Raw genomic sequence first — 23,761 nt, 5'->3', positions numbered from 1 at the left:
TCTATGGGGGGCTGCATTATATTCTATGGGGGGCTACATTATATATTATGGGGAGGTGGGCTGTATTATATTCTATGGGGGTTACATACTCTGGGGTGGCTGCATTATACTCTGTGGGGTGGCTGCATTATACTCTGGGGTGGCTGCATTATACTCTGGGGTTGGTGTATTATACTCTGGGGTGGCTGCATTATACTCTGGGGTGGCTGCATTATACTATATGTGGGCTGCATTATACTGTATCGAGGACTATGGGGAATACGTTATACTATATGAAGAACTATGGGGTGCATTATACTATGGGAAGTGAATTGTACTACATGGATGACTGTGGCGGTGCATTATACTATATGGAGCACTATGAGGATTGTATTATGCTATATGGAGGACTATGAGGATTGTATTATGCTATATGGAGGACTATGAGGAGTGTATTATACTATGTGGAGGACTGAGCAGTGTATTTTAATATATGGAGGACTATAGGGAGTGTATTATACTATATGGAGGACTATGGAGCACATTATAATATATGGAGGACTATGGGGTGTATTTTACTAAACAAGTAAAATGCTGCATATTCGGATTGTTTTTGCTGGAACAAAAAGCCTTGTTGTCAGCAGCACATTGCCAGTGTAAACTGTAGATGTGCTGCTGAAAACATGATACTGTATGGTGATCTGTTAGTGATCTATTAGTGATCGTTCTGTCTCATCATTATTCCTCAGCTGGTGGAAAGAGGCCGGGAAACAAGCTTTGAACAACTTCAGTATTGTCGATCAAACTCGTTTAGCGGCCAGAACTCAGCGCACGTAAATACAACAGAAAGGCTTCTGTGTGATGTGCAATATGTTAGCATTTGGGGACCCATTTTAAACTTTGCCTAGGGCCCCACTTTGCCTAAAACCGGCCCTGCCTACAAGTGTACAAAGATATTATACAGTCACCATGTGACAAGTGGGCCTGTGTAACTTCAAATGCCAGGGCTGAATTTTAGTCCCAGTCCGGCCCTGCTTGTTGCACTGTTATTTTTGATGAACGGTCAAATTTCTCAATTTCTTTTAGTGCACATGAAAAATTCAGCTGAAATGTACTGGCTGTGTTCTTTGATGGGGATGACTCTTCTTCTATGCGGAAACGCTTTGCACGGTCCTTGTGATCCAAATATTTTTCGAAATTTTTTTTTTAAAGCTGGAGTCGGAGTCGGTACATTTCTACCGACTCCAACCAAAACTAACTCCACGACTCCGACTCCACAGCCCTGGTGAGCTGTGCAATATACTACGTGGGCTGTGCAATATACTACGTGGGCTGTGCAATATACTACGTGTGCTGTGCAATATACTACGTGGGCTGGGCAATATACTATGTGGGCTGGGCAATATACTACGTGGGCTGGGCAATATACTATGTAGGCTGGGCAATATACTATGTGGGCTGGGCAATATACTATGTGGGCTGGGCAATATACTATGTGGGCTGGGCAATATACTACGTGGGCTGGGCAATATACTATGTGGGCTGTGTAATATACTACGTGGGCTGTGCAATATACTACGTGGGCTGTGCAATATACTACGTGGGCTGGGCAATATACTACGTGGGCTGGGCAATATACTACGTGGGCTGGGCAATATACTACGTGGCTGTGCAATATACATGGGCTGGGCAATATACTACGTGGGCTGTGCAATATACTACGTGGCTGTGCTATATACTACGTGGCTGTGCTATATCCTACGTGGCTGTGCAACAAACTACGTGGGCTGTGCAATATACTACGTGGGCTGTGCAATATGCTACGTGGGCTGTGCAATATACTACGTGGGCTGTGCAATATACTACGTGGGCTGGGCAATATATTATGTGGGCTGTGCAATATACTACGTGGCTGTGCAATATACGTGGGCTGGGCAATATACTACGTGGGCTGTGCAATATACTACGTGGGCTGTGCAATATACTACGTGGCTGTGCTATATACTACGTGGCTGTGCTATATACTACGTGGCTGTGCTATATCCTACGTGGCTGTGCAACAAACTACGTGGGCTGTGCAATATACTACGTGGGCTGTGCAATATACTACGTGGGCTGTGCAATATACTACGTGGGCTGTGCAATATACTACGTGGGCTGTGCAATATACTACGTGGGCTGGGCAATATATTATGTGGGCTGTGCAATATACTACGTGGCTGTGCAATATACGTGGGCTGGGCAATATACTACGTGGGCTGTGCAATATACTACGTGGGCTGTGCAATATACTACGTGGCTGTGCTATATACTACGTGGCTGTGCTATATACTACGTGGCTGTGCTATATCCTACGTGGCTGTGCAACAAACTACGTGGGCTGTGCAATATACTACGTGGGCTGTGCAATATACTACGTGGGCTGTGCAATATACTACGTGGGCTGTGCAATATACTACGTGGGCTGTGCAATATACTACGTGGGCTGGGCAATATACTATGTAAGCTGTGCAATATACTTCGTGGCTGTGCAATATACGTGGGCTGGGCAATATATTACGTGGGCTGTGCAATATACTACGTGGGCTGTGCAATATACTACGTGGGCTGGGCAATATATTATGTGCGCTGTGCAATATACTACGTGGGCTGTGCAATATACTACGTGGGCTGTGCAATATACTACGTGGCTGTGTTATATACTACATGGGCTGGGCAATATACTACGCGGGAAAATGGAGCAGTAATTTTTCATTTTTTTCAAGGAAATTTACAAAAAAAAATTTTTTAGGGACCTATCAATGTTTGAAGTGACTTTGGGGGTCCTATAGACTGGAAAACCTCCAAAGGTGATATGATTTTTATTTTATATTGAAAACTGCTGTCAGTTAGTTTATTAACCCTTCAGGTGATTTTCAGGAATTAATGAAAAGTGGCATGACAGGAAGGAAACAGTTTATTTTTACCACCTACTGTAAGTGTCGCTAACTTCTGAACAGGCCGCTATAGCCCGGAGACTCTAAGGCCACTATTTGGTCATGAACTGCCATGGCAAACATCAGGACCACACAATCATGATCTCAGGGTGCCAATGGGAATAAAGAGGAAGCCCCCACACTGTTAACCATTTATATGTTGTAGTCACTATTGACAGCTGCATCTAAGGGGCTAAATAGATATGTACGATGACAATACTGATCATGGCTGACGCAGCAAGTTGTCAACTATAGTGTACAGCCGACAGCTGCTGGATTGTCACCTGTATGGGGATGCTACTCACTTATATCGCAGGTCAGTAAAAAGATCTATTGGCGATCATTAAGGGGTTAATACAGATTGTGTTATGGGGAAAAACTGAAAAAAAATGCATTTAACACAACAACCTGATTTAAGCTGTAGGCCATTTTCTGATGACAAGGAAAAATAAAATAAAGTTCACACCAAGTCTAAGAATAAAGTGTGCACTTGGTTGTGCCAAAATGTTTACACACACACACTAGATTTTTTTTATATGTCTTGTCATTTATATTTGTAAGCATTCATAATAAAGGATAATTTTTAATATTACCTTGATAGGAAGATGGATTGTTTCAACCTTTTGCATTTTCTGGTAACGCATTCACTTTAAGGCTATGTGCACACTTTCAGGAATTTTCGCGTTTTTTTCGCTATAAAAACGCTAAAAAAAGCTAAAAAAAAAAGCTTGCATTAAAAGCATCCTATTTATTAGAATGCAATCCGCAATTTTTGTGCACATGTAGCGTTTTTTTCCAGCAAAAAAAAACGCATTGCGGAAAAAACGCAGCATGTTCATTAATTTTGCGGGAAAAATCTGGATTTGCTACTATATAATATAGTAGTGGAAAGCTCCGGAAAAATCTGCAAAAAAAAAAAAAAACGAAAAAAAACGTGAGCTGATATACTGCAGAAAAAGTCCAGTTTTGTTCAGGAAAATTCTGCAAAGAATCCTGTGCACATAGCCTAAATGAATGTTTGTCCTGTAAATGATCCTTCCACTAAAGCAGCCATACACATCATCTACTATATAATTGTCTAAGGGTCACTTCCGTCTGTCTGTCTGTCATGGATATTCATTGGTCGCGGCCTCTGTCTGTCATGGAATCCAAGTCGCTGATTGGTCGTGGCAAAACGCCCACGATCATTGCCACGACCAATCAGCGACGCGCACAGTCTGGAAGAAAATGGCCGCTCCTTACTCCCCGCACTCACTGCCCGGCGCCCGCATACGCTGTCCGTTCACCGCTTACACAGGGTTAATGCCGGCGGTAACGGACCGCGTTATGCCGCAGGTAACGCACTCCGTAACCGCCGCTATTAACCCTGTGTGTCCCCAATTTTTTACTATTGATGCTGCCGATGCGGCAGCAATAGTAAAAATATGTAATGTTAAAAATAATAAATGAGCAACAAAAATCTGCTATACTCACACTCCGTAGTTCGCCGAGCCGCTGGCCACGGCCGCCATCTTCCGTTCCCGGCGATGTATTGCGAAATTACCCAGAAGACTTAGCGGTCTCGCGAGACCGCTAAGTCTTCTGGGTAATTTTGCAAGGCGTCCTGGGAAAGGAAGATGGCGGCCGGCAGCTCGGCGGAGCTTCGGTGGATACCAAGCGTCGGTAACCGCGTCCTGGATCCAGGCGCCAACGGAAGGTGAGTATATAACTATTTTTTATTTTAATTCTTTTTTTTAACAGGGATATCCTACCCACATTGCTATATACGTGGGCTGTGCAATATACTACATGGGCTGGGCAATATACTACGTGGGCTGCGCAGTATAATACGTGGGCTGCGCACTATACTATATGGGCTGTGCAATATACAACGTGCGCAGCGCAATATGCAACCTAGGCTGGGCAATATACTGCGTGGGCTGCGCAGTATAATACGTGGGCTGCACAATATACTATATGGGCTGCGCAATATACAACGTGGGCTGGGCAATATACAACGTAGGTTGGGCAATATACTGCGTGGGCTGTGCAATATACTTCGTGGGCTGTGCAATATACTTCGTGGACTGCGCAATATATTACATGGGCTGGGCAATATACAACGTGGGCTGCGCAATATACAACGTGGGCTGCGCAATATACATGGGCTGTGCAATGTACTGCGTGGGCTGTGCAATGTACTGCGTGGGCTGCGCAATGTACTGCGTGGGCTGCGCAATGTACTACGTGGGCTGTGCAATATACTACGTTTCTAACATGGTTAACCTTTTGTCTAAATGATATCAGTTTATCAGTTCGCTAAGAAAAAAATTGTTAGTTATTTATCACTTGTCTGGGTGCAGTCGTTTTAATGTCTGGAAACAGGCAGCCACAGGTAACAGAAGATTTTACTAAATAACAATTATTAGAAAAAATGTAGACGAGAGTCCCTAATACCACTCTATAGCAGGTTCAGTATGCACTAGTTCCTTTTTTTGGATGAGATTTGCCATTCTAGTAGAGATGGGCAGACACCTGGATGTTCGGGTTACAAAAAGTTTGGGTTCGGTTACCAGAACAGTACCCGAACTCGGACCTTGAATGGGGGGCTCCAACATCCAGTGTTTGCTGCGCTGCAATATGCATGACGGGACGACAAACCACGCTTCTGATCACCTGTGATCAGAGGTATAAAGTTTAATAACAGCGAGAGCAGGAGCGACGGATGGGAGTATCCATCAGCCTCTCCTGCGCTGTAAATAACTAATAAAAAAAAAAATGGTGTGGGTTCCTTGTATTTTTGTTAACCAGCCAGGCAAAACTCAGCTGTCAGCAAGGATAGTTATCAAGAATAGAGGTGTCCCCACGCCGTATTTTTTAATTATTTAAATAAATAATTTAAAAAAACGGCGTGGGGTCCCCATCATTTTTGACAGCCACCCTTGCTAAAGCAGTCAGCTGGGGGCTGGTATTCTCAGGCTGGTAAGGGGCCATGGTAAGGGCCCCCCCCAGCCTAAAAATATAAGCCAACAGCTGCCCAGAAAAGACACATCTGTTAGATTCTTTGCCCGGCTCTTCCTCCCATTTGCCCTGTAGCGGTGGCAAGTGGGGTGATAGTTGGGGGGGGGTGATGTCACTGGCAGGTGACATCAAGCCCCGAGGTTAGTAATGGAGAGGCGTCAATAAGATGCCCCCATTAGTAACCCCATAGTCACATTGTAAGAAAACAGACACCAAGAATAAAGTCCTTTAATTGAAAGAATGACACAGGCTCCTTTAATAATCTCAATTAAATCATACTTATGACCTCGCCTAATTCCATCGAAGCCCTTGTTCTCCTGTAATAAACCAAAAATAATAAAACAACAATATACCATACCTGTCCATCATTCTGTCCCACGCCGTAATCCATGTCTGGAGAATTAGTTTTCAACTTGGACTTTGCCAAGATGCGACCATCCAGGCTGAGAACCACTGGTGAATGAAAAGCCGCGAGCTGTCACTAAAGCTCTTTTCCCAGCCGGGATGAACTGTGGTGACCTCGGTGAAATCCCCGCTAGCACTGTGAGAATTTTTCTCACGGTGCTAGCGGGGATCTCCCCAAGGTCACCACAGTTCATCCCGGCTGGGAATGAAGCCTCAATGACATCACCGCTAGTCACTGAGGCTGCGCTTGCAGCTGTTCATTCACCAGTGGTTCTCAGCCTGGACTGTTGCATCTTTGCACCGTCCAGGTTGAAAACTAATTATCTACGGTAATTATCTAATACGCTGAAAGGAGCTATTAAGTTCTGGAGAGATGGTTTTACCTAGGAAGTGTCACCCAACAGTTTCCAATCGCAAAACTAAAAATCCATGTGATGGTAATTATCATGTAGTTTATAGCAGGATGCAGATAAGGAACGTAGGGAGTATTCTGGTTATATTTGGCCTTCTGCATCCTACATGGTAGAGTATATAATATACATGATGGAACAGATTGGTATATGATAAAAGTATATAGCACAGTGTCCTAATACTAGAAACAGCGCATAACTGAACAGAACTGAGCTGCAACAAAACATTGGACTTATTGTATGTTCAATCGCTTTTTAGAAGGAAGCATGCGTTCCAAGTAATTAATAAGAAATCATAGTCCTGAGATACCAGCACATTTGAAGGCTGCTTTCTTTATGAGTCATAGCTATATTTAATGCACCTCCAGATAATTGTAGTGGTATGAAGTTGGGCCTGTATAATCAGATGCCATATATAGTGGTGTCCCCGTGATTATTCCGTTGTTCCTGTCATCCTTGATGACATGTCTGTGGATGTATGATACATGATGATAATGCTAAAACCAACAAGGTATGATTCACGAGTAAGGCTTGTGGTGTTAGTTTCTTGTGTCTGATCCCACAGTCCTGGGAGAGAAGGACAGATACTTGGGAGCAGAAGGTTTTAACTTTTACCATAAACATTCCAAAAATGTCCCCACTATTTAAGGTCTGATTTAATAACTTTTTGGGTCTGTTTTATAGGGTTTGTAATTAAAAACTATTTTGGCAATGATGACAAATTTTCAACCTGTATTAAGAAGGATTTTTTCAAAGACACATTTCTTCATCTTGAGACATAACAATATTTATTTTACCGATCTCACTGCTGCTTCTGTGCCTCGGTTTCCTGAGTGTTCCACCAATCACGGTACATCCTCAGAAGCTTTAATATATGTATAGCCTCAAAGTGTGCTACACACAGAGTTCAGAGACAGTTTCCTTTGGGCTGCCTGTCAGACTTGCATTAATGGGTATAACCGTGCAATACATAAGCATTACAGTAAATAATATCACCTTAAAAAAAAGACCTCTGTTTTCATAAGTCAATAATAAACCACACTCCACAACATAGACATTGCAACACACAAGAACGAGAATTCATGGATTTCTAGAAATCACAGGATCGATAGACGTGCTAATACTATGCAAATGATTAAAAAAAATGGAAACAACATTTTCAAAACATCTTGATTTATTCAGTACAGAGGCTTGTGAAGAGATTTCCGCACTTACACACGTAGGCTTCTATCAGTGCGGTTATTAACCCCTTACCGACATATGACGTACTGGTATGTCATATGCAGGCTCGCAAGCTTTAATCAGCCATCATGTGCCTCTAGCAGCCAAGGCTGAAGTGGAGCTCTGCTCACGGCTGTTAAATCCAATCTGTGACATCAGCAGTTAACATGCACTAACGAGCACACGTTGTTCCACGTTACCATCGGCACGCCCGTGATGTGATCGCAGGGCGCTGATGAGTTGTCTTGACAGCCGGAGGTCTTCTGAAGACCTCCATGCCAGTCATTACGATCCTCCTGTGAAAGCCAGCCTGTGGCAGGTTCAAACCCTCTAAAGGGACTAACAAATACAGTTTAAAAAAAAATGAAAAAACTAAAAAAAAAAACCTTAAAATCAATCTCCTTTTGCCCCATTAAAAAATAAAACAATTTAAGAAGAAAATAGACATATTTGGTTCTTTCTTAAAGTCCAATCTATCAAAATATAAAATACCATAAGTTAATCTGATTGCTAAACAATGTAAAGAAAAAAAAAATTAAAACACCAGAATTACAGTTTTTTTTGGCCGTGAGATGCAATCAAAATATCGTATCTACCCCCAAATGATATCAGCTCGGGACACAAAAAATAAGCCGTCACAGAGCCCCATATCCTGAAAAATAAAAACATTATCGGTCTCTGAAAATTGCAATAAAATCAAAACAAAAATGTTTTTCTAACAAATTTCCGAATTTTTTTCACCACTTAAATAAAAGCCTATACATATTTAATATCTGCGTACTGTCCTGGTGAATCATATTGCTAGGTCAGTTTTATCATATGGTAAATTTAAAAAAAACAAACAGAAAACAATTGTGAAATTGCACTTCTCTCTCTGCAATTTCACTGCATTTGGATTTTTTTGGCCATTTCCAGTAAATTATGTGGTAGAATGAATGGTGTCAATCAAAAGTGCAACTCGTCCTGCAAAAAATAAGCCTTCATGTTGGTACATTGACAGAAAAATAAAAAGTTATGGCCCTTAGAAGAAGGGGATTTGGACAAGCAAATCATCAAGATCCGCTGCTGACAGCTGTCTTTGCAATTGCCAACCAATGACGTTCTATATGTACTCGATGGAAGACAAGTCCAGACATGCTGCAGGCCATGGTAGGACATTAAAAACCACCCAGGCTGCTCACAGTTGAGTGTGCAACATGTTGTCTGGCTTTTTCCTGTTTAAAAAAAAAAGAAACTGATTCTGGGACAATTTGGAGAAATGGCCGTACAGCTGGTCCATAGCCAGATCAATGCAGCACCAAGCTATTAGTGTGCCTGAAATAAAGACTATAGCGGTCTGGCTACCACATGCCAACCCCCACCATAATCCCGGGAGAAGGGCCAGTGTGGAGTTCCCTCATGAAGGCCTCTTCATGGTATCTCGCACATAGTCGCTTCAGATGTAATGAATGGCACGTAGTGATTGTTTTGTAATAAAAGTGAAATTAGAAGTCACACACTTAGCCTAAGGCTGGAGTCACACTAGCGAGTTTTACAGACGTAAGAGCGCAGAAAATACGTCCGTAAAACTCGCCAAACAAACGGCACAATTATTCTCAATGGGTCTGGTCCTATCAGCCGTATATTACGGTTCAGTATTATACGGCTTTCTACGGCCGTAGTAAATCGCAGCATGCTGCGTTTGTCAGCGTATTGCGCAAATAATACGCCAATGAAAATCTATGGTGGCGAGAAAAATACGGATTACACACGGACCAGCAGTGTGACTTGCGAGAAATACGCAGCGGTGTTAGTGACAAGCCGGTAATTCAATTGCCGGCTTTTCATTTCTCCTTCCCCAATCCGACAGAATATGAGACATTGTTTACATACAGTAAACCATCTCATATCCCCTTTTTTTTGCATATTCCACACTACTAATGTAGTAATGTAAGTAGTGTGTATGTGCAAAATTTGGGCGCTGTAGCTGCTAAAATAAAGGGTTAAATGGCGGAAAAAATTGGCGTGGGCTCCCGCGCAATTTTCTCCGCCAGAGTGGTAAAGCCAGTGACTGACGGCAGATATTAATAGCCTAGAGAGGGTCCATGGTTATTGGCCCCCCTGGCTACAAACATCTGCCCCCAGCCACCCCAGTTATTAAAAAGTATTTTAATGAAATAAACAAACAGGTTGTTTTAGTATTTTATTGCTCTCTCAATCCATCCGGAACACCCTCGCTTGGCAAAATAATAAACCAGCAATATACAGTACATACCTTCGGATGAACTGTCAGGTCCCACGAAGTAAATCCATCTGAAGGGGTTAAATCATTTTACGCCAGGAGCTGCGCTAAAGCACTGCTCGTGGTTGTAAAAACCCCGGGTGCTGAAAGGAAATCAGGGTGATCTGTACTTACATTGAGTCGCGGTGAGGCGCCCTCTGCTGGATGAACTTAATATGAACTCGAGCGTGGGAACTTTTCCAAGGCTGCAGTTCATGAGAACATCCACCAGAAGGTGCCTCACCGCAACTCAATGTAAGTACAGATCACCCTGATTTCCTTTCAGCACCCGGGGTTTTTACAACCACGAGCAGTGCTTTAGCGCAGCTCCTGGCTGTAAAATGATTTAACCCCTTCAGATGGATTTACTTCGTGGGACCTGACAGTTCATCCGAAGGTATGTATATTGTTGGTTTATTATTTTGCCAAGCGAGGGTGTTCCGGATGGATTGAGAGAGCAATAAAATACTAAAACAACCTGTTTGTTTATTTCATTAAAACACTTTTTAATAACGTGTGTGTGTGTTTTTTAACCCTTTCAGACAATTGGATTAATAATGGATAGGTGTCATAATTGACGCCTCTCCATTATTTATCTGGCTTAATGTCACCTTACAATAGCAAGGTGGCATTAACCCTTCATTACCCCATATCCCACTGCTACACGGGAGTGGGAAGAGAGTGGCCAAGTGCCAGAATAGGCGCATCTTCCAGATGTGCCTTTTCTGGGGTGGCTGGGGGCAGATGTTTGTAGCCAGGGGGGGCCAATAACCATGGACCCTCTCCTGGCTATTAATATCTGCCGTCAGTCACTGGCTTTACCACTCTGGCGGAGAAAATTGCGCGGGAGCCCACGCCAATTTTTTCCGCCATTTAACCCTTTATTTTAGCAGCTACAGCGCCCAAATTTTGCACATACACACTACTAACATTAGTAGTGTGGAATATGCAAAAAATAGGGGGATATGACATGGTTTACTGTATGTAACCATGTCTCATATCCTGTCGGGTTGGGGAAGGAGAAATGAAAAGCCGGCAATTGAATTACCGGCTTTTCACAAATAACGCGCTTAATTAAATCTAAATACAGAATATATATATATGTGTCTCAATGACATATATATATATATATATATATATATATATACTGTATATATGTTTTGCCGAACATTTGAGCACATAAATCCATTAGATGTCGGTTTTGCAAGCCTGCGAGAAAATATCGCCGTACGGATGCCATACGGATTACATACGGAGGATGCCATGCGCAAAATACGCTGACACACCCTGCCTACGGATGACATACGGATCACTATATTGGGAACATTTCTCCGTATTACGGCCGTAAAAAACGGACCGTATTGTCTTACGCTGAGTGTGACTCCAGCCTAAGGCATCAAACAGAGCCTATAAAATGCATCAGAATAATAAAGCCTATACTCACCTCCCGTGCCGGCTCTGTTCCCATGGTGTCGGCACTCGCTCTCCCCGGGGCTCTCGTGCGGTGTTGTGACATGTGTGCCCGGCACCCAATCAGTCGGCACGGGAGGTGAGTATAGGTTTTATTATTTTATCGAGGCAGTACATTTAGTTTAAGAAGGCGCTGTCCTAGTAGTGGACAACCCCTTTAACATTGGAATGGATACGAGACGTTTTGGCATTTAGCTATCCGTATTTCAAAAATATTGATGGTAAAAGCTGACACACGCACCAAACAACGGGGAAACGTGGATCCAAAACGCTGCTGATACTCGTACCATTTTTTGCTTATGTGAAAAACACAGGTGTCTGAATGAGGTCTGATGGGCTTTTCAATTCAGTGACACACACACAGAAACTAAATATTTTCTGAAAAAAATAAAGAACACTTTTATTCAATAAAAGCAACAAAACATGATCAACTGCAGAATAGAATTGTCATCGTCCCTGAATGGCGCATAATTTATTAGACGAGAATCCGTCCACTATTGTGCGTCCCACGTCCTATAACACTCGGTCACAGTAAGCAGATACTTGTCATATTGTTCTCTGTGACCAAAGTGGAGCAGCTCAGTATAATTGCCATTAAAGCCTCACTTATCAGGGCCCATATTTACCCAGCAAGGTGCGCCGCCAGTCACAAGCTCGGGGGCTAGAGGTGGAGCTGCTGTAAGAGCGCTTAGTGACATCTCAAGCAGTCTCTACAGAAACGGTTTATGTCAATGGAAAAGAAATATTTGCACAATCATTTTGCAAACTTTTTTTTTTGCTGGTCACACCACTTTTCTTTAAAAGAAAAAAAAAAAGTGTAAGAAATTGGCTTAAAAGGGTATTCCCATCTCCAAGATCCTTTTCCAATATGTAGTAGGTGTAATAATAGTAATATTAACAATTGCCTCCAATTACAAATGTATGTATAGTTCTTCTGATTTGCTATGTCTCTTTCCTCATGTGCAGGGATTGAAGGACCTTAGGTATCCATTGATTTGATTTTTCTGTCGCACACACTGCAGCAGAGTCCATCTCAATAAATTAGGCACATCTTTAGTGTAGCCGAATTTTTATTAAGGTCGATGTTAATAGTACAGTATTCATGCAATTGTTTCAGAGATCATTTATCTTCTACTGTCTTCCTTTACTCCACCATTAGAGCTTGTTCACACAACCGTGTTTTCTGGAGCAATGTTATTCAATGTGACAGCGATTTTTTTTTTTTCACTGACCAAAATCGTAGCGTGCACTAGTTTCTTCCATACATCCAATGAGACTCGCCCATTCAAGTCTATGGGTGGTTAAAAAAAACAAATATCATATGATCCACAGTAAAGCATCCGATTATTACGGACACATTGCAATTCTGGAACATAGGAAGCTGTAAGTGGTTAATAGCTGTTGTAAAAAACAGATGGCATACGGATGACTAGTGAGAAACAAATTGCCCGAGGTTTTCTGGATGAAGCTCAGAAAATTGACCTGCTGCGGCTCATGAGCCGGCACCGTGGGTGAGTTTACGCAGCGTCATATAGAAGCACAGTGGGCATGTGATTTCTATAAATCCCATCCAGTGTGCTTGTAGCCTACAACGCAGCGTTTTGCACGCAGAGAAAATGCGCTGCATCCAAGTCGCCGCTATTCCTGCAGACACCCCTTACACCACTTACGGTATCTCATTTTCCTTGGGCTGTTCTCATTAAAACAGGGGTCTCAAACTCTGCTGGGAATATGGACTGCACATAGAAAAAATGTGAATTTGAAGGGCCGCATTCTTTACAGGACGAGATGACATTTTTACTGATACCATATTATTTTTTCTATACACCTTTTGATAATTTTTTTGAACATTTTAGTTTGTCTTTTATTTTATTCTTTTAAACGGCATTCAACGTATGGGTTATGGTACAGTTTTATAACTTGGGTCATTACGGGTGCAGCGATCACAAACATGCACTTTTTTTGGTTACTTTAGTTTATACGGTAAAAAAAAGTCATACTTTATTTAGAATTTTTTTTTACATTTTTACGATTTTTATTTCCTTATTGTGTCCCCTAACTGGCCACATACAGTAATTTTGTCTTAGAATTAGCACCATGTAGTAATTCTGACCAACATCGTATAGTAAGCTCCCCATCTAATAGTAATGTACATATCCTGGTCAGTATTTTGTAATAATGTTCCCATCTTGTAGTAATGCCCCCATCCTGGTCAGCATTTTACAGTAATGTCCCCATCTTGTAGTAATGTCCCTATCCTGTAGTAATGTCCCATCCTTGTCCCTATTTTGTAATGTTCCATCCTTGTCCCCATCTTGTAGTATTGTCCCTTCCTGGTCAGCATTTTACAGTAATGTCCCCATCTTATAGTAGTGTCCTCACCTTGTAGTAATGTCCCTATCCTGTAGTAATGTCCTATCCTGGTCCCTATCTTGTAGTGATGTCCCATCCTTGTCCCCATATTGTAGTAATGTCCCATCCTGGTCCATATCTTGTAGTATTGTCCCATCCTGGTCTCCATCTTGTAGTAATGTCCCCATCTTGTAGTATTGTCCCATCCTGGTCACCATCTTGTAGTAATGTCCCCATCTTGTAGTAATGTCCCATCCTGGTCCCCATCTTGTAGTAATGTCCCCATCTTGTAGTAATGTCCCATCCTGGTCCCCATCTTGTAGTAATGTCCCCATCTTGTAGTAATGTCCCATCCTGGTCCCCATCTTGTAGTATTGTACCATCCAGGTCCCCATCTTGTAGTAATGTCCCATCCTGGTCCCCATCTTGTATTGTACCATCCTGGTTCCCATCTTGTAGTATTGTACCATCCTGGTCCCCATCTTGTAGTAATGTCCCATCTTGTACTGTTGTCCCATCCTGGTCCCCATCTTGTAGTAATGTCCCCATCTTGTAGTAATGTCCCCATTTTGTAGTAATGTCCCCATTTTACAGTAATGTGCCCATCCTGTTCATTATCTTGTAGTAATTTCCTCATTTCTGCTTCTCTTCACATACACATTAAAAAAAATCCTTCTCACCTCACGTCTGCTCCTTTCCGAGCAGCGTCCTCTTCTCCACAGCCCGAGTGGCTTATGACAGTGACGCCACACGCTTCCCAATGTCAGCTACTGGCCTCTGATTGGCTGGTGCTCGTATTGGTATTGCTGTGCAGAGAGCTGGTGTCTCTGCCGCGATATAATTCAATTGAGTGTGCGTCTAAGGCTACTTTCACACTAGCGTTTTTGGCTGCACGTCGCAATGCGTCGTTTAGGAGAAAAAACGCATCCTGCAAAGTTGTCTGCAGGATGCGTTTTTTCCCCATAGACTAACATTACCGACGCATTGCGACGTATTGCCACACGTCGCAACCGTCGTGCGACGGTTGCGTCGTGTTTTGGCGCACCGCCACCACAAAAAAAATTCCATGTAACTTTTTTTGTGCGTCAAGACCGCCATTTTCGACCGCGCATGCGCTGCCGAAACTCCACCCCCTCCTCCCCGGACTTCAGAATGGGCAGTGAATGCGTTGTAAGACTGCATCCGCTGCCCACGTCGGGCATTTTTTGCACAGTATGCGTCGGGCCGACGCAGCGCGACGGCCCCGTACCGACGCTAGTGTGAAAGCAGCCTAAGGCCTCTTTCACACTTCCGTCTTTTTCCTCCCGTCGAAATCGATCGATTTTTGAAAAAACAGGATCCTGCAAATTTTTCTGCAGGATCCTGTTTTTTTCCATAGACTTGTATTAGCGACGGATTGTGACGGATGGCCATCCGTTTCATCCGTCGTGCACTGGATCCGTCGGAAAATAGCGGTCTGTCGGGTGGAGAAAACGTTCAGAGGAATGTTTTTTCTGCACGTCGGAAAATCGCTCAGCGACGGGTCCTGCGCTGCCCGTCGTCGGCTATAATGGAAGCCTATGGGCGCAGGATCCATCGCTGACCGTGAAAAACAGGAATCCAGTGACGTATCCCGTTTTTCTATTCTGAGCATACGTGGAAGGATTTTCTAGTCAGGGGAATCTCTCTCTCTCTTTCTTTCTCTCTCTCGTCAAAAAACTGGATGCATTACATCCGTTTTCCACTATTTTTAAGACATCCGTCGATGCATCGCAGTGACGCATTCTGACAGCCACCAGACGACGGAAGTGTGAAAGAAGCCTAAGGAGGCAGATACAACTGAAAATAATCGCTGACGTCCACCTCCCCTAGGACCGGGCCGTGATCATCACGGGAGCTCCGGGGCTTGCGGGCCTCATGAAGCCAGCTCGGGGGCCGCATGTGTCCAATGGGCGACGTGTTTGAGATGCCGGCATTACAATTAGCATGTTCTGAATGAGCCCAGACAACACTTTTTCTTTTACTGCTTCTATCTCTGTTTTTCTTCATTTTTTTTTTATTTTCCAGACCTAGTGGACACATGTCTGATTCATGGATCTGCTTGCCAATGTAAGCCTATGGGTCTGTGAAAAAAATCAGACAAAACTTGTATGCCATCCCATTCATGTCCCTTCCATTTTTCAGTGACTGATAGGAGAAGCTTGAGAATACTTCATAATTTTGGAGAGGTTTTTTTGCATTTGAGAAAAACTGATGAAATGCTGATAGTAAAAACTGTCACACTGATCAAATGCTGATGAAATCTCATCCAAAACACTGATGAAAATTGGTCAATTTTTTGCATACAATCAAAATCACTGATATCTAAATGAGCCCTTTAAAAAAAAAAAAAAAAGTCTGCTCCCTCTGCTGGCCACTTTGGAAATCTAAGATCCTATGTAGAGTGTAGCTGTATCGGGACATGGTGCCCTTTAATATAACAATCTCCTGATTACATCACCACTGGCTCCGTACAAACCATTGACAAAGCTGCGGGTCTTGCAGCAATATGTGGTGCCCTTTAATATAATAATCTCCTGACTGACAAAGCTGCAGGTCTTGCAGCAATATGTGGTGCCCTTTAATATAATAATCTCCTGACTGACAAAGCTGCAGGTCTTGCAGCAATACCTGTTGAGTCTTACTGATCTGCCCAGATGCTTGCCGTTGCTGGGTTTGGTTTCCTTTTTAATTTGGATATCACATTGTTGTAGTTATTTTTTGGGGGGATGGATGAATAGATAGATCTGCATTTTAGTGATTAAAAATATTTGGAAATTCTGAATATTTGGCAAAATTGATTTATTTTGACATTTTCTGAGACTCAACTTTTTTCTTTTTCTGTGGCTGCACCCTGTATTTTGCATGCTGAGATGGCATTTATATTGATACAATTGTAGGGTACATCTGATGTTTTGTTTGCTTTTTATTGCATCTTTGGGCGGAAATGTGACGATTTCTGGCATTTTAATCCTTTCTTTTGTTTTGGCATTCTCCACATAGGATAAATATTTTCACTTTTTATTAGTTTAGGCAATTATGCACATGGCAAAACTTTAAATGCTTTTTTTTCTACATTTTGCTATTAATGTTTGAAAGGCATATTTTGTCATATTTATAAAAATTATTGATTTATGTTTAATTTATTTACACTTTTTATTAGTCGCCTTAGGGACTTCATAGGAGTAATGCCATAGCAGACACGCAGGCCTTCAGAAGCTCCTTGGCTGCCATGGCAACCCATTAGCATCTCGTGATCACAGTGAGCCCTGGAATGATGGCCGCCATGTTAGACGCTAACTCCAATCACACTGGTTACTTTTGGATGGTGGTTATGTAATACATGTGCTGCACCTCTCACTAACTGGTTAAAATAAATCAGAAATCTTGCAATTTTCATACTGACAACTAGGCCTAATCATAGGTCCACTTCCTGTTCTGTACAGATGATGATTTTTCACTAGTCTCATTATCATCAAAGGCAGGATTACAATGACAGGTAACATAACATGACTGTATACAGTTTATTAATTCAAAATGTCTTTACAAAATTCATAAAAAACATATAAAAATTCAGGGAAAATATATGATATAAGCAAAAGGACCTCAGGCAGTCTATTGCTGCCAAAGTCCATGTGCCCATCAGGAAGCAGAAGTCTTAAAGGGGTTGTCCAGGCTTGACACACACACACTGCGAGTTGCATACTTGCTGTCATGTGCCAACTAGTCGTTCTCGGACTCTCTCAATAGAAGTGTGTTGAAAGAAGCTGGATATGTTTAGTGGGCGCAAGGCTTCAAATATGGAAATTGCATACACGTGGCCATGTGACCGCTATCATGATTCACATTGTGACAGCAGACTTGTGTGTCATGCCCGGACAACCTCCTTAAATTAGTCCCAATTGCAAGTGTGAAAATGTCAGGATTTTAGATTTTTTTCTATTTTAAAAATGCAAATAATGAAATTAAAAAGAAAAAAATAGATCCAAAACGTTTAAAAAATGCCATATAAGGCTACTTTCACACTAGCGTTTTTGGCTGTACGTCGCAATGCGTCGTTTAGGAGAAAAAACACATCCTGCAAAGTTGTCTGCAGGATGCGTTTTTTCCCCATAGACTAACATTACCGACGCATTGCGACGTATCGCCACACGTCGCAACCGTTGTGCGACGGTTGCGTTGTGTTTTGGCGCACCGTCGGCATAAAAAAAGTTACATGTAACTTTTTTTGCGCGTCGTGCCTGCCATTTTCGATCGCGCATGCGCGGCCGAAACTCCGCCCCCTCCTCCCCAAGCCTTACAATGGGGTAGCGGAAGCGTCGTAAGACTGCTTCCACCGCCCACGTCGGGCATTTATTTCACAGCATGCATCAGTACGTCGGCCCGACGCACTGCGACGGGCCCATACCGACACTAGTGTGAAAGCAGCCTTAACCTGATTTCCCAACAAAATGACACATTTTCTTTAATGTGTCTATAGCGTGTCAGTTACCAAAAGCTACAGCTGAGTATACTTTATCCGATTTATGAGATGAGCCTGTTGTCATTGGAAAGGGACACACCACGCGCTTCATCTGATAATGGGGGTTTCTTTATGTATCCCAGTGTGTATATGCCTCGATAGCTGCTTATGTATAGATTTTACTCTTTGGCCCCCAAATACTACAGTGATCACTGCTTAGCTCCATTCATTCATTCACAATGTCATATTTTCAGTCCAGGAGGTGAGCTGTTACTTTTTGCTTAGCTAATCCTGGGTGTTTGCATACTAGGTCCCGACTCCAGGATTTGTAAAGCAAATTTCTTGCTTGCTGTCAGCGGTTGGGTTGTGAGTGGCCTTGGTTACAAAGCAGAGTCACTATGATGTGCGATACATAAAGGAGGAAACATTTCACAGTCATAATCCAGCATTGTAAGATAAAAACGAGGATAATTTTTCTATTTTACATTCTGTCCGCTATTCTTTATTAAATGTCTGAGCGTCCAAGGCACTATCATAGCAAACGTCAAAATGTTATCCCAAGGGAGTCTGAAATAAATATTCATAGTGTGACTCCCTTTTGATGGTTTTATGACGAATTGCAGTAATGACATTTTGATTCTGCAGCGGTCATAAACATGGCCATCATTGGTGCAGCCTCCAGCTTTATGGTATGTTTCCACGTGGCGTAATACATCCGGATTTGCTGCAAATTGGATGCTGTGTACATCCGCAGCGTCCAACCCGCAGCGTCCAGATGTTACATCATAGTGGAGGGGATTTTATGAAATCCCGTGTCCACGATGTGGGCACGTCCGCATCTGGGGGCCCTGCGTTTACACACATGCGGCGCGTCTTTCTAGACTGCAGCATGTCTATTTATCTTATACAAATAACCCGGTCTATGTATACGATGCGGTGATTCCTCGTGTTCAATGAACACATTCGGAATCACCGCGCTTTCAACATGGGGCAGCGCTTTGGGCAGAGCGGGGTATCCGCTGCATCCAAAGCGCTTTGTTTCCTGACCATGGAAGCATAGCCTTAGGCCTGGAACTGGAACACAGATTTCTCAGCAATATTTGTAGGATAGGTGATAACTTACTGATTGGTGGATTCACACTTATCGGCACAACAGCTATTTTTTTTTTCCCTGATGGGGACCTTTTATCCCTGTTAAAAAGAAATAGAACGGAGGGCTGACCCGCTGCTCCATTCATTCCCTTTAGGGTTGCTGGAAAAAGATGAGCGCAGCCCGTAGGGAATGAATGGAGCTTGGATCACACATGCATACTGCTACTCCATTCTAACGGGGATAAAAATTTCCCGTTCTACCAATTGATTCTTCTCCCAGCAGTTGGCCCCCCTACCGATCATCAAATGTCCTGATAACCCCTTTAATAAAGGAAACCTGTCAGCAGGATTGTGCACAGTAACCTACAGACAGTGTCAGGTCGGCACCATACAGGTAAGTTCACACAGGGCGTTTTTGCAGCTTTTTTTTCTGCAGCAAAACCTGATCTTCTTGGCAGGAAAAAAGCTGCATCAAAAACGCAGGTTTAGGTGCGTTTTTGTTGTGTATTTGGTGCGTTGTTTTGGTGCGTTTTTTTTTCTCTTTGTCCATGCTAATGTCCTTGGATTTTCAGGTGCAAATAATGATACCTGTGTTTTTACTGCGTTTTTTTCAACACCCATTCAAGTCAATGGGTGAAAAAACACAGCAAGAACACTGAAAGAAGTGACATGCTCTATGTCCAAAAAACGCAGCAAAGCACAAAATACTGATCACACTAAAAAACAATGTGTGTGCATGAGATTTCTGAAATCTCATAGGCTTTGCTGGTACTGTAAAAAGAAGCTGAAAATTAGCATAGAAAACTTCCTGTGTGAACTTACCCTACTACTAATTAAAATAATACCTTGTTGATTAAATCTGTCTTGTGGTTGTTGTTTAATCTTTATTTTCAGTTTTGAGTTAATGATATTCTCGTGCTTTGGGGCGGCCTGTGGGGGTCTTCTTGTGGTGCTCTGCTTAGGTATTCACCAGTATGGCTTCTGACAGGTCACTGATCCCTCACTGACCTGCCCCTTATGTTACATAATGAATATTATATATATTTTTTAAAAAACCTTCTGCAGACAGGTGCCGGCACTGCAGCATGATCTCATCTAGAACATCTAGAATGTTCATTTTTTTATGGTATACATTGATTCATTAAAAAAAAAATTAAAAAATCAGTCTGAAAATGGCGCCTGCGCTGTAGAAGCTATCAGCGATCCAATAGCTGCTACATCTTGGAGGAGGCAATTCTTTTTTTCTCTCTAGCAAGATGGTGCCGACTGCCCAGTAGCAGCAATCGGATCGCCTTTAATGTCTTGTAAACATGTCCACAATGATCATTTTTGATGGTGTAAATATGGCAGCAATTAGCTGAGAAACAAGCTGATCACATCTTTTATGCGACTTAAAAAATACTTGTCATCGGCAGCACATCTGCTAATGTAAGTAGTGAATGTGCTGCCGACAATCTACATACAGTATGTGGATCGACCAATCGGACTAACAGTTGTCCATTCCCGTGCAATTTGCATCAATTTGTAAAACTATTAAATGAGCACTTATTGACTTGTTACATTGTTAATTGGTGTATAGTATATGAATCTGTATATGGATTTATTCAGAAAAAAAATGTCATTGTAGAGCTAATACAATTTGCTTACTATCTTCCTCCTTGTATGTCTTTTTAATATTTTATATAAGATAATTTAAAGAGGTTGTCCACTACTTTAGCATTGATGACCTATCCTTAGGATAAGCCCCCAATGTCTGATCAGTCGGGGTTTAACGCCGATCAGCTGTTATCGGTGTCGCCGACTGCCGGCTGGAAATACTTGCGGAGTTGGCCATCTTCTGACAGCGGCCGGGGCTTGGTACTACACATCCACCTCATATTTACGGTATATCATTAAGAGGCAATGTGCAGTACCCTGCGGCGGACACTATCAGAAGACAGAGCAGGGAGTACGGCATTTCCTAAGGATAGGTCATCAATGCTAAAGTAGTGGACAGCCTCTTTAAGTTAATCTTAACTAAAATAATATCTCTCTTCCTTTTTTTCGCAGGGTGCTGTTCCTAAGGGAAATGCCACAAAGGAATTTATTGAAAGCCTGCAACTGAAGCCAGGACAGGTGGTTTACAAATGCCCAAAATGCTGCAGTATAAAGCCCGACAGGGCTCACCATTGCAGGTATTAATAGATTCTGCTGATCCCCTAATTTAGAGTAGACCTGTCATGAAAGATGCATTCAGAGGCGCTGATAATTGATGAATGAGCTTTCATAAGAACGCTCATTTCTGATTGTCAGCTTGTTTACAAAATGTGTGTCATTTGACAAACGTTGTTGGGTGCTCATCGCTTTATGTAAAGTGAGAATATGCTGCCGGCAAGATGATGCTGTATAGGACCAATGCAATTATATTAACGATCGTTATCCCACATACAGATTTTGTTGGCCTTTTTAAACAAGCGCAGATTGACTTGTATACATCTAAATGGGCTTTAAGGCCAGCATATCATCATGACTAGTCCTCCTAACCATTACCTGAGAGTGTCCTACACGTGGCCCAGTTTAATTATGAATGCTGACCAACACAAAATCGTAAAAACATTCTGAAATTATTTTGTGATTGGATGTTGACATGTCACATAAAATAACCATACGTAATGTACACTGTCGCTCTTTGTACACATTCGTGGTTTCAAATTAATTCATTCTAGTTTGTGTGTCCTCCAAGGGCAAACAGTGGAATTAACATAATCAGATTTTACATGTACTCAACGCAGCAATTATTTCAACCCACTATTGTGCCATTAGGCATTTAATGTCAATTACAAGTCAGGTAAGAATTTTTATATGATTATTACGGGTACTTCCACGCCTCTGTGGCTCCTCATACAGGTGCTTCTCACAAAATTAGAATATCATCAAAAAGTTAATTTATTTCAGTTCGTCAATACAAAAGGTGAAACTCATATATTATATAGAGTCATTACAGAGGGATCTATTTCAAGTGTTCATTTCTGTTAATGTTGATGATTATGGCTTACAGTGAATGAAAACCCAAAAGTCTTTATCTCAGTAAATTAGAATACTTTATTGCACCAGCTTGAAAAATTATTTTACAATCCGAAATGTTGGCCTACAGAAATGTATGTTCAGTAAATGCACTCAATACTTGGCCGGGGCTCCTTTTGCATCAATTACTGCATCAATGCAACGTGGCATGGAGTCGATCAGCCTGTGGCACTGCTGAGGTGTTATGAAAGCCCAGGTTGCTTTGATAGCAGCCTTTAGCTTGTCTGAATTGTTGGGTCTGGTGTCTCTCATCTGCCTCTTGACAATACCCCATAGATTCTCTATGGGGTTAAAGTCAGGCGAGTTTGCTGGCCAATCAAGCACAGTGATACTTTTTTTTTTTTAAACGGGTATTGGTACTTTTAGCAGCGTGGACAGGTGCCAAGTCCTGCTGGAGAATGAAATTTCCATCTCCAAAAAGCTTATCAGCAGAGGGAAGCATGAAGTGCTCTAAAATTTCATGGTAGACGAATGCGCTGACTTTGGTCTTAATAAAACACAGTGGACCTACACCAGCAGATGACATGGCTCCCCAAACCATCACTGATTGTGGACCGTCACACTAGACCTCAAGCAGCTTGGATTGTGGCCTCTCCACTCTTCCTCCAGACTCTGGGACCTTGATTTCCAAATGAAATGCAAAATTTACTTTCATCGGAAACAACAGCTTGAACCACTGAGCAACAGTCCAGTTCTTTTTCTCCTTGGCCCAGATATTACACTTCTGGCATTCTCTATTGGCCATGAGTGGCTTGACACAAGGAATGCGACTATTGTAACCCATCTCCGGGATATGTATGTGTGTGGTGGCTCTTGAAGCAGTGACTCCAGCAGCAGTCCACTCCTTGTGAATCTCCCCCAAATTTTTGAATGGTCTTTTCTTAACAATCCTTTCAAGGCTGCGGTTATCCCGGTTGCTTGTGCACTTTTTTCTACCACACTTCTCCGTTCCATTAAAATGCTTGGATACAGCACTGTGAACAGCCGGCTTCTTTAGCAATGACCTTTTGTGGCTTACCCTGCTTGTGGAATGTGTCAATGACTGCCTTCTGGA

General features: G+C 42.4%; 1 protein-coding gene across 5 annotated transcripts in view; it reads left to right on the top strand.

The window, feature by feature from the left end:
• Window positions 1-23,761, top strand: part of ZDHHC3 (zDHHC palmitoyltransferase 3) — a 121,462-nt gene that overhangs the window by 61,112 nt on the left and 36,589 nt on the right. For all 5 annotated transcript variants that reach the window (XM_077269103.1, XM_077269102.1, XM_077269104.1 and 2 more), the window contains exon 3: window positions 21,694-21,818. In XM_077269103.1, the coding sequence (XP_077125218.1) occupies window positions 21,694-21,818 (125 nt within the window). The remainder of the gene's footprint in view (window positions 1-21,693; window positions 21,819-23,761) is intronic.

Source organism: Ranitomeya variabilis, chromosome 6, assembly GCF_051348905.1.
Source record: "Ranitomeya variabilis isolate aRanVar5 chromosome 6, aRanVar5.hap1, whole genome shotgun sequence".
Lineage (NCBI taxonomy): Eukaryota > Metazoa > Chordata > Amphibia > Anura > Dendrobatidae > Ranitomeya > Ranitomeya variabilis.
This window is presented reverse-complemented; position numbering and strand designations above follow the sequence as displayed.